We start from the raw sequence: 12,822 nt of genomic DNA on the forward strand, positions 1-12,822 counted from the left end.
TTCAGACCACTTGCCAAGATCACATGTCCAAGATATGTGACCTGTTGTCGGAAGAATGCGCACTTGTCCATGCGCCACTTCATGCCGTAATTGTTCAGTGCCTTGAGGACCTGTTTTAGGTTCTGCAGGAGTTCTTCCTCTGTCCGGCCAGTGACAATTATGTCATCCAGGTAGGCGGCTACAAATGGAATCCGGCAACGAGATTGTCGACCAGTTTCTTGAAGATGGCCGGCGCTGGTCCAATCGACAATTGGTTGTATCTGAACAGTCCCTTGTGCGTTCGAGGCCCGCAGTGAAATCCTCGGCTTGTCGGTGATCATGGACACCCCGGGCACTTCAATAGAAATGGTCTGCGCGATTTGTTCGACTGTGTTTTGCGCTTTTTTGCCCTTTCTCTGCTTTCCTACGGATTGACATATTGCCTGGAGATGATCTTTTCGGTAACAGGCATAACAAACGGACTCGATATACGGGCACCCACGGTGATGATGAGCAGTTGAGCCGCACCGGTAGCAGGGTTTCGATCCTCCACCCACAGGGGACGGTTCTTATGAAACTGTCCCACCTTCTCCGGATTTGCTCTGGGTCGATCAAGTGGTTTCTGGCGTGGCGGATCTGGCGTTGCGGACGAGTCTGACAAACTGTATGCACCTCCTGAGGGAGCTTTGATGCTGTTTCGCCGGCCATTTTGTGCAGTTCTTTATTGAGCAGCTCGGCCATCTTAGCACACTGCAGCATATTCTTCAATGAGGTGGCCGATTCCTTGAGAATCGCCTGCTGGATGAATATGTGTCTGCAGCCCATGACCAGTCTATCCCGCAACGCGTTGTCTTGGCACTTTTTGCAGCATTGAGCTTTAAAATCACATTGCACCCTGCTTGAAGTGGTAGGATACTGCACTTGAATTTGGTGCCCTTGCACCCTGCTTGAAATGGAATTTCAAGGAATAGCCGTGAGTCAACTGCCAGCCCACCAGCCGTGAGTGAGTGAGCTGCCAGCACAACAGGCTTGAGTGACTGAGCTGCCAGCCCAAGAATCCATTCGGCCCACAGTCCATACTAGCCCTCTGGAAACCAGTCCCTTCAGCCCACAACACCCATACTAGCGCTCCAGAAAGCCCCCCCACTGGCCACCAATATTGGAATTGGTGGAGAGGTGAGTATTACATTAGGGGACCAGCCCGCCCGTGTGGAGCAGGGACCCAACGGGTCCCACTTAGTCTAGTATCCTCAATAAATCTTTCGGTCTGGAACCTCAATGTTACCCTTCCAGGGCTCTGCTTGAGATGTTCTTCAAGTTTAATTAGATTCATCATTGCCTTATGCCTTTTAAATACAGTATAATTATGATAATATCTACAGTCCGATACAATGAATTCTGAAAATGTAATCACTAAATGATGCTGAGATGCTACTGCAAACTTCACGTCAGTTCTAGGAAGAGTGAAATGAGAAAATCGCAATAAAATAAATAAACAGCTTTGCTTACCAGTCATATACTTACAATTCTTTGATCTGTGTAGTCTCCACTGCTGTAGGCTGTAGCAAGCGTGGAGGAACACTTTTCTGCATACCATGGAGACAGCCCTTGTTGGGAGGCACTGCTTATGGACACAGTATAGATGCTGTCTGTATATCCATCACAGTCACAGTTATCACCTTGGCGACCCCCATTCCCAGATGCCCAGACAAAAACAGACCCTTTTCCTCCTCTACCCTGTAAAGGCATAATTTTAACATTCATTTTTATCATGGCATGATATTGTAGAACCAATAACAGATGACAGCATTTACTCAATCTAATCGATGAAGTCTATGTTGACTCTTTACTAGATTACCCCATTAAATCAATCACCATGCTGCCATCGTATAGCTTAACATCCTCCCCAAATTCAAATATTTACCTAATTTTCCACTGGGAAATCCATTCATAATCATAATCATAATAGTACTTTGTTAGCCAAGTATGTTTTGCAACATACGATGAATTTGATTTGCCACACAGCCATACCAATAAAGAGCAACAAGACACCCAAATACATTTTAAACATTAACATCCACCACAGGGACTCCCCCACATTCCTCACTGTGATGGAAGGTAAAACTAGTTCAACTTTCTTCCCTTCTTTGTTCGCCCGCGATCGGGGCACTCGAACATTCCGTTGCCGGGGCGATCTTGGCGCCCACAGCTGCGGTCGAGCCCTCCACATCGGGGCGATCAAGCTCCTGTATCGTGGGGATCTCAGCTTCCCCCGTGCCGGGCGATCAGACCCTGGGTCAAACCTTCTGCCACTTGGAGCTCCTCGATGTTGAAATCCGCAGGCCGCGGGTTGGAGCGTCGATCCCAAGCACGGGATCGCAGACTCCGATGATATGTTCATGGCCCCATGGTGGGGCTCAAAGTCAGTCTCGAGCAAGCCCGCCAGCTTCATGAAGTTTGGCCGCAGAGCGACCAGGGATACGATCCGGAATAACAATCGCATCTCCGGCAAGGTATGAGATTGAAAAAAAGTTTCCCTCGACGCCCCCCCCCCCCCCAAACCCCACATAAAACAAACCAGAGAACATGAACACATACTTTCAAAACACACTAAAAATAACAAAAAAGACAAAAAAACAGACAGACTGTTGGCGAGGCTGCCACCGCAGACGGCGTCACTGGTTGCTGTATTCATAGAAAAATATCTGACACAACTAACACTTTGTTCCCCATTCAACATTTCTCATATAACAATCCCCTGCATGCAGACATTTCTCCACACTCTTTAAATCAAAACTTTAAATTGATAACCCATCATTATCAATTTTACAACCAGTAGAACAAGACATTGTGTACACTACTAAAACTTTTTATGTTAAGTTATCTATTATCTTTTAACTGTTTTTGTTTCCATGGAGGGAATTGAAGAATACAGTTGAACAGAGGGATCTGGGAATAACCGTGCATAGTTCCTTGAAGGTGGAATCTCATATAGATAGGGTGGTAAAGAAAGCTTTTGGTATGCTAGCCTTTATAAATCAGAGCATTGAGTATAGAAGCTGGGATGTAATGTTAAAATTGTACAAGGCATTGGTGAGACCAAAACTGGAGTATGGTGTACAATTTTGGTCGCCCAATTATAGGAAGGGTGTCAACAAAATAGAGAGAGTACAGAGGAGATTTACTAGAATGTTGCCTGGGTTTCAACAACTAAATTACAGAGATAGGTTGAATAAGTTAGGTCTTTATTCTCTGGAGCGCAGAAGGTTAAGGGGGGACTTGATAGAGGTCTTTAAAATGATGAGAGGGATAGACATAGTTGACGTGATCAAGCTTTTCCCTTTGAGAATAGGGACGATTCAAACAAGAGGGCATGACTTCAGAATTAAGGGACAGAAGTTTAGGGGTAACATGAGGGGGTACTTCTTTACTCAGAGAGTGGTAGCGGTGTGGAATGAGCTTCCAGTGGAAGTGATGGCGGCAGGTTCGTTGGTTTCATTTAAAAATAAATTGGATAGGCATATGGATGAGAAGGGAATGGAGGGTTATGGCATGAGTGCAGGCAAGTGGGACTAAGGGAAAAAAATTGTTCGGCGTGGACTTGTAGGGCCGAGATGGCCTGTTTCCGTGCTGTAATTGTTATATGGTTATATGGTTATATGGAGTAATCTCATATGTTCCATTTCTTCATCTTCCCCAATTAGGGTTTCCCTTTCATTCATGAATGTCCCTATCACTTCTGCAATGACCTGTTTACGTTTGGTATCTTCAGAACAGCTCTCTAAATGACGATTTGATAAGAAGGAACTGCAGATGCTGGTTTAAACTGAAGATAGAACCTGGAGTAACTCAGCAGGACAGGCAGCATCTCTGGAGAGAAGGAATGGGTGACGTTTCAGGTCGAGACCCTTCTTCAGACTGGTTAGGGATAAGGGAAACGAGAGATATAGTTGGTGATGTGGAGAGATAAAGAACTGCAAAAAAAAACGATGATGAAGGAAACAGGCCATTGTAAGCTGTTTGTAGCTTGAAAATAAGTGCAACTTAGGTGGGGGAGGGATAGAGAGAGAGGGAATGCCGGGGCTACCTGAAGTGAGAGAAATCAATTTTCATACCACTGGGCTGTAGGTTGCCCAAGCAAAATATGTGATGCCGTTCCTACAATGTGCGTTTAGCCTCACCGTGACAATGGAGGAGACCGAGGACAGAAAGGACTGTGTGGGAATGGGAAGGAGAATGGAAGTGTCCAGCAACCATGAGATCAGGGTGGTTCACGCGGGCTGAGCGAAGGTGTTCCACGAAACGATCACCCAGTCTACGTTTGGTCTCGCTGATGTAAAAGAGTCCACATCTTGAACAACGGATACGGTAGATGAGGTTGGAGGAGGTGCAAGTGAACCTCTGCCTAACCTGAAAGGACTGTCGGGGTCCCTGGACAGAGTCGAGGGAGGAGGTAATAGTGACAGGTGTTGCATCTTCTGCGGTTGCTGGGAAAGGTACCTGGGGAGGAGGTGGTTTTGGTGGGAAGGGATGAGTTAACCAGGGAGTTGCGGAAAGGGGAGGAGATGGGAAAATGTAGATCATGGTGGGATGCCGTTGGAGGTGGCGGAGGTTACGGAGGATTATATGTTGAATGCGACGGCTGATGGGGTGGAAGGTAAGGACCAGGGGAACTCTGTCTCTGTTGCAACTAGGGGGGAGGGGGAGCAAGGGCAGAGCTGTGGGGTACCAAGGAGACACCAGTGAGGGCCTCATCTATGATGGGAGAGGAGAACTCCTGTACCCTAAAGAATGAGGACATCTCGGATATTCTAGTGTGGAACACCTCATCTTGGGCGCAGATGCGGCGAAGACGGAGGATTTGGGATTTGGGATCTCTCCACATCACCATCTATATCTCTTGCTTCCCTTATCCCTAACCAGTCTGAGGAAGGGTCTCGACCCGAAACGTCACCCATTCCTTATCTCCACAGATGCTGCCCGTCCCGCTGAGTTTCTCCAGCTTTTTGTGTCTGTCTGATAAGTATGATCTGATAATAATATGATCTGTTATAGCTGTTAAGATGTTTTAATAATGGTAATGCAATTTCTTATCTCATTTGAGGCGGATTGAAACTGCACATGAGTTATATTGACAGATATTTTTAATTATTACTCTTATTCGCATTTAGGAGAAAAGAACATCAGACAGGTTAAAATCTGAAAGGATAATGTTTCATTCATTCGGTGATTTCCTACTTGCCTTCTGAATGCCATATTCAAACGCTTTCTGTGCAAGTCTGCCGGGACCTTCCACGGTCTTCCCATCATCATTTGGTCCCCAGCTTGCGCTATAAATGTCCACATGCTGTGGGTTGAACCCAATTGAAGTAGCCTCAATCGCATCAGTTACGATACCATCCAGCATCCTGATACCTAAAGGAAAACCCAGATGCCTGAATAACTTGCTGGTGGCATTGGTCGGATATTTTACTTTCATTAAAGTACCATAAATTTACATCAGATAGTGCAAATAAAACAAAGAATGGAGAATTGCACACATATATTTGGCCAAAAAAAAAAGAATTTCAAACTGTATCAATCTATTCCCACATATTCCCACTAGCCCTATATAACTTTTAATCTTCGAGTTTAGAAGGATGAGAGGGTATCTCATTGAAACATATAAGATTGTTAAGGGCTTGGACATGCTAGAGGCAAGAAACATATTCCCGATGTTGGGGGAGTCCAGAAGCAGGGGCCACAGTTTAAGAATAAAGGGTAAGCCATTTAGAACGAAGACGAGGAAACACTTTTTCTCACATAGAGTTGTAAGTCTGTGGAATTCTCTGCCTCAGAGTGCGGTGGAGGCCGGTTCTCTAAGCGAGAGCTAGATAGGGCTCAGGGGATATGGGGAGAAGGCAGGAGTCAGGGGATATGGGGAGAAGGCAGGAACGGGGTACTGATTGGGGATGATCAGCCATGCTCACATTGAATGGCGGTGCTGGCTCGAAGGGCCGAATGGCCTACTCCTGCACCTATTGTCTATTGTCTATTAAATTGTGTGATAATTGGGGGATAATTATAGGTTTGTCACCATATTTAGCAAATTCCTGTCCACTGCCATATCCTGGTAGGCATTTTACTTCAAAGAAGGTAAACTAGAAAGTGAGTTACTCAGAATTAAATCATTGTATTAATTTAATAGCAAAGGCCAAGGAGCAATGGGATAATCAATGAAAGGGAATGGTAGAGAGAGTTACAAATAGAATGTTATCTACTAAATAATAAAGCTGGAAATGACTGTAATTTGACCTATAAATACGCACAGTATTTACCATTTCAGCACCTTGGGATGAATATCATTTCATAGGATTGTACAGTGTTTTTTTTTGTAAACAGAATAGTGCATATAACAGTCCACGTGATGCTTTTGGCTGCTGTATATTAATCTAGTTATTAACTTCTTGGATGTTGCGGTAACATTTACATCATAATTCCAGCACACAACATCACAAATCAAGCACTGGGATCATATCAATGCAAGTTTGTAACACATTTCCCTCTTCGCTAAAACAAAACAAGACAACAACACATTTGAAATAACTAGACTGATCTGCAAATGTTTTTGTTATCTCCATGAATGGTGGAAAAGCACATGAGGATTCTGGAGTAAAACATTCACAGCACTTTCCTAAAATCTGAACAACTAAATTGTTGATTAGTCAGAAGTGATACCAGTAATAAATTTGAAGTCCGTCTTCACGTTACTCAGCAAGAACAACTTACTCGATAAAGCGATATTTCACATATGCATCAGTTAGTTTTCCCCAACTAATTACAACAATGTTTGTGATGAATCATTGCTATAACCAATAGCAACATATTGGAGCAGAATTTCGGAAAATACATTAGACCCTTGATCATAATCACAACTGCTGCCATAACAAATAAAGTATGTATATTTAGATAGAGTGAGCAAGCTTTCTTCATCACTGTGTGAAAACACGGTAAATAAAATAAAAAACTAGAAGTTGCCATAGCAGCATAGATATTAAACTCTGCATTACACTTGTAAATAAAAAGCTGGCAAAGGCAGAACATACACTCTTCTCAGTCTCCCAGAGCCGGTGTAGTTGCCATGTGTTCTAGATTATTAAACCACTGGTTCATTTACTTCTTACTGCGATGAAAAGTGTATAATTAGTGTGTAATTTGACATATGCTCTCCATTTAATTTATCAGTCCTTCCCAGAATGATCAAACCAATTTCCATCTCCACCATATGTTTGGTAATCAACCTTATCAGTTCCATTTTAGTTTCATCCCACTGGAAATAGACGATAACATGTTCCCATTATTTGGAGTTAAAACGACATATTTCTGTGGAACATAACTTCTGAATAATTTTGTAAAGTAAATCAAATCTAGAAAGGAAATGGTGGGAAATGTACTGCAATACGTCAGATGTACTGTAATTATTTTATTTTTTCCTCCAATAAATTAAAAAAAAATCTAGAAAGGAAGTGAAGAACTTCAAATGTTGGCAGAATGATGCAGCTAGTAGAGTTGCTGCCTCACTGGTCCAATGACCTGAGTTCTATCCTGACCTCCATTGTTGCATGTGCAGAGTATGTAGGTTCTTCCTGCCACTGTGTGCGTTTCCTCCAAGTCCTCAAGTTTCCTTCCACAACCCAAAGACATGCAGGTTCACAATTACCCATTGTAATTTGCCTCTCATGTGTGGGTGAATCTGGCAGGTGTTAATGGGAATGTGAAAAAATTAAAATGAGATCAGTGTTTAAGAATGAACTGCAGATGCTGGAATTTCGAAGGTACACAAAAAAGCTGGAGAAACTCAGCGGGTGCAGCAGCATCTATGGAGCGAAGGAAATAGGCAACGTTTTGGGCCGAAACCCTTCTTCAGATTGATGGGGGGGGGGGGGGGGGGAGGTGGGGTGGGCGGGGAGAAGAAAGGAAAAAGGAGGAGGAGGAGCCCGAGGGCTGAGGGAGAGATAGGAAGGGGAGGAGACAGCAAGGGCTAACAAAATTGGGAGAATTCAATGTTCATGCCCCCAGGATGCAGACTCCCCAAGGGGAGTCTGCGTCCTGGTGCTGTTCTTCCAAGGTGAGGTGCTGTTCCTCCAATTTCCGGTGCTGCTCGCTCTGGCCATGGAGGAGACCCAGGACAGAAAGGTCGGATACGGAATAGGAGGGGGAGTTGAAGTGCTGAGCCACCGGGAGGTCGGTCAGGTTGGTTATTGCGGACCGAGCGGAGGTGTTCGGCGAAACGATCGCCAAGCCTACGCTTGGTCTCACCGATGTAGATCAGCTGACATCTAGCAGCGGATGCAATAGATGAGGTTGGAGTCATCGCAATGTTGGCTGACAAGGTGCTGAGCCAAAATGAGATCAGTGTAAGGTTAGCGTGAATAAATTCTCAATGGTTGGTATGGACTCGAATGGCCAAAAGACCTGTGGTCATGCTGTATGATGTTATGACACCTATATAGTGTAGGATTACTGCAACTGGATTCTTGGGATGAAAGGCCAGTTTCCATGTCGTATGACTGTAACTCAAAGTTAAAAAGTTGGTTTGATGTATTTTTCCATTGTAAAACTGGCATTGTACCTGAGGCACATTCCCTGTGGCATTGACCCAAGGCATGCACCAAATTGGGCCAATGCTCCATTTCCATTGAACCAGCCAGTTGCAGATCGGGAATTGCAATACAGCACACTGGTTGGAGTCATCGCAATGTTGGCTGACAAAGTGCTGAGCCAGCCTGCAGGGAGACTTTGACTATTTTAAGGCATGATTAGGCACAGGTCATGTTAGACTGATGATGAAAGGCAATCATTCTATCTATAGAGCTTTTCAACTGAAGCTGACCAGCAAAGAAAGTCACCCAGAGTGATGTTATTCCTTTACTCACAAAGTTCTTGTTGATATTGAATATTGAATATATTGAAATATGATATTTGAAGATTCAAGGGCTTGATATTTGCATTGGAGCAACCATGGACTGTTCGACCATTGGCTCTCAAAATGAGATTTTAAAATGAGGAAATCAGATGCATTTCACACTCAGGCACCACAACCAGCTTGTGAGCTGCTTTCTCTATTTCCACTGCCGTCTGGATAAATTGAATAGATGGTATGACTCCCTGTGTTTAATCATCCATGAAAATCAATTTGATCTTCTTCTAGGACGAGAGGTTCCCTGTTCTATTTGCATCTGTCATACGGCAGGATCAGCTTGCTATTTGCTTCTAAGTGATTTCAGTAACATCGCAATGCTAACTATATCCGGATCAGTTAAGTAAGTAAGTAAGTAAGTAAGTTTATTGGCCAAGTATTCACATACAAGGAATTTGCCTTGGTGCTCCGCCCACAAGTAACAACATGACATACAGTGACAGTTACGAATGACTCAGAAAACACTAAACGTTAATAATAATAAAACATTAATGATAAAACACCATTGATCAAGCATGTGAACCAACAAAATACCAGATCAAAGGGAGGCTACAGATTTTTGGCTGTTGAGTAGAGCAACTACCACTAGAAGACGGCAAAGGCAGGGCAAGGTTTTTTTTTAATTCCTCACAAAATGACAATTGACCTTTTAAAAAAAAAAATTATTATTGGAAGGATTACAACAGGGTTCTTGGGATGAAAGGTCACTTTCCATGTTGTATGACTGTGACTCAAAGCAAAACAGGTGGTTTGATGTATTGAACACAACATTTTCGGCATCATGAATCTGTGCTAGCTTCCAGCAGAGTATCCCGTCGATTATATTCCACTTTTACTTCCCTGTATTCCTGCAATTTTTCTCTCGTACATACTCATCAGTCCCGTTTGATCCTTTCACCACTTATACACTTATGTACAGTGGCTATGAATCCACCAGTACATATTTGGGACGTGGGAGGGAATCGGAGCACCCAGTGGAAGCCTACATGGCCACAGGGAGAATGTGTAGACTCCACACAGGAAGCGCTGAAAGGGTCAGGACTAAATCAGGATGGCAGGAGCTGTGAAGGACCAGGACTGATTTCTGTGCCACAGTCTCACGCTAATCATTTTGATAATTATTTTTGTTACTGAATTTTTTCACCTTTCAAATTTCTCTCCTTTTCTTGCAGCCTATTTCAAGGGTACACCTGCATGCTGATTGCAATGGTGGGGATGGACTTGCACAGGCATGCACTTGAGTATTAGCTTAAAATGACGTTCTGCAGAGAATTATCACATTAACACAGATGAACCCATATTTTTCTTTCCCAAAGTCGCATGTCTTTGGGATGTGAGAGGAAACCGGAGCACCCGCAGGAAAACCACGTGGTCACAGGGAGAACGGGCAAACTCCACACAGGCAGCACCCGAGGTCAGGATCAAACCTGGGTCTCTGGCGCTGTGAGTTAGCAGCTCCATCTCAGCGCCACTGTGCCGCCCTGTGGCAACTATTTAAAATCAAAAGAAATTTAATTGAAATATATACGGATACTTATTAGAAACAGAAAACTCAAATCAAATGGTTTTAAAAGATGACCTAATCCGTAGGCCTAAAATTCCTGTCAGCATCAATTAGGCCTCCGATTCTTTGTCGGGTCTAAGTTGGCAAAGGATCTGAAAGTTGATTATGCGGCTTAATGGACCACTTGGACAACAAAAACTCATATGTCAGGCTGTTATTCATTGATTACAGCTCGGCATTTAACACAATCATCCCCTCCAAACTGGTTACCAAACTCGCAGAACTGGGTCTCTGCGCATCCCTCTGCAACTGGATCCTCGACTTCCTCGTCCACAGACCACAGTCTGTTCGTATTGGTGGAAATGTGTCAGCCTCAATAACAATCAGCACGGGAGCACCTCAAGGCTGCGTGCTCAGCCCCCTGCTGTACTCACTCTATACCCATGACTGCGTAGCGAACCACAGTGCGAACTCCATCATCAAGTTCGCTGACGACACCACTATTGTGGGGCGTATCACTGATGGGGATGAGTCAGAGTACAGAAGAGAGATCGAGCAACTGTCCATATGGTGCCAGCGCAATAACCTGGCCCTCAACACCAGCAAAACCAAGGAACTGATTGTGGACTTTGGAAGGAGTAGGAGGGGGACCCACAGCCCCATTTATATCAACGGGTCGATGGTTGAAAGGGTCAAGAGCTTCAAATTCCTGGGCGTGCACATCTCTGAAGATCTTTCCTGGTCCGAGAACACTAATGCAATCATCAAAAAAGCACATCAGCGCCTCTACTTCCTGAGAAGATTACGGAGAGTCGGATTGTCAAGGAAGACTCTCTCTAACTTCTACAGGTGCACAGTCGAGAGCATGCTGACCGGTTGCATCGTGGCTTGGTTCGGCAATTTGAGCGCCCTGGAGAGGAAAAGACTACAAAAAGTAGTAAACACTGCCCAGTCCATCATCGGCTCTGACCTTCCTTCCATCGAGGGGATCTATCGCAGTCGCTGCCTCAAAAAGGCTGGCAGTATCATGAAAGACCCACACCATCCTGGCCACACACTCATCTCCCTGCTACCTTCAGGTAGAAGGTACAGGAGCCTGAAGACTGCAACAACCAGGTTCAGGAATAGTTACTTCCCCTCAGCCATCAGGCTATTAAACCTGGCTCGGACAAAACTCTGATTATTACCAACCACTTTCTGTTATTTGCACTATCAGTTTATTTATTCATGTGTGTATATATTTATATCATGGTATATGGACACATTTATCTGTTTTGTAGTAAATGCCTACTATTTTCTGTGTGCTTAAGCAAAGCAAGAATTTCATTGTCCTATACAGGGACACATGACAATAAACTAACTTGAACTTGAACTTGAACTTGAATACCAGCACGGCTTATCTTTGCCAAGGGACTCCAAGTGGATTTGGAAACAGAGCTTCAGGGTAAATGTGGCACCATTAATCATGCAGTACAGCCTGAACTTCCACACAAAGGCCGGGTCGTGTGACCTTTCAAAAAGCTTAGCGCCACAGATCCACTAGCAAAACCGAGTGGAGTCCGGCCTGATGAACGTTAAGCATCGATATTAAATGAGAGCACAAAAATAAAACAAATTTACGAATTTTCCACCATTTAAGAAAGTACGGCTTGCCTCCACTTCATACACAATCTTAAACCAGGAATATTTCTGTTCAATCGTACCTCCAACTTTTGAATTGTACGCCACTCCTACTCCACATTTTTTGTTGTTGGCTTGCATTGCAATTTCCCCAGCACACCTGGTTCCATGCCTAAAATAAAATGAACCAAATTAGAATTTGTCAAATATAAATGATAGCCTGTTATTTTGCATCCACATCCATCACATTAGTCTCCGACATTTCTGCCACCTTCTCCCACCACCAGTCACATCTTCCCATCCTCCCCCCGTTCTGCTTTCCATAGAGATCGCTCCCTCAGCACTCCTCCCTTCCCACCCAAACCGTCCTCTCCCCAGATACTTTCCCCTGCAACTGCAAGAGATGTAACACCTGTCCCTACACCTATCCCTACAAGGGGCGGCACGGTGGCGCAGCGGTAGAGTTGCTGCTTTACAGTGCTTGCAGTTGCAGAGACCCGAGTTTGATCCTGACTACGGGTGGTATCTGTAAGGAGTTTGCACGTTCTCCCTGTGACCTGCGTGGGTTTTCTCCGAGAACTTCGGTTTCCTCCCACACTACGAAGACGCATGGGTTTGTAGGTTAATTGGCTTGGTATAAGTGGGAAATTGTCCCTACTGCTTGTAGGATAGTGTTAATGTGCGGGGATCGCTGGTCAGTGCGGACTCGGTGGGCCAAGGGCCTGTTTCCGTGCTGTATCTCTAAACTAAACTAAACTAA

At 44.4% G+C, this 12,822-nt stretch overlaps 1 protein-coding gene across 1 annotated transcript in view; it reads right to left on the reverse strand.

Moving 5' to 3' along the window:
- The window catches only part of pcsk1 (proprotein convertase subtilisin/kexin type 1), an 80,865-nt gene that overhangs the window by 26,492 nt on the left and 41,551 nt on the right, over positions 1 to 12,822 (reverse strand). The window contains exons 6-8 of the mRNA XM_033017305.1: positions 12,146 to 12,234; positions 5,222 to 5,394; positions 1,504 to 1,716 (exon numbers count right to left, since the gene is read on the reverse strand). Coding sequence (XP_032873196.1) covers positions 1,504 to 1,716; positions 5,222 to 5,394; positions 12,146 to 12,234 — 475 coding nt within the window. The remainder of the gene's footprint in view (positions 1 to 1,503; positions 1,717 to 5,221; positions 5,395 to 12,145; positions 12,235 to 12,822) is intronic.

This window comes from Amblyraja radiata, chromosome 3 (assembly GCF_010909765.2).
Source record: "Amblyraja radiata isolate CabotCenter1 chromosome 3, sAmbRad1.1.pri, whole genome shotgun sequence".
NCBI classification, from domain to species: Eukaryota; Metazoa; Chordata; class Chondrichthyes; order Rajiformes; family Rajidae; genus Amblyraja; species Amblyraja radiata.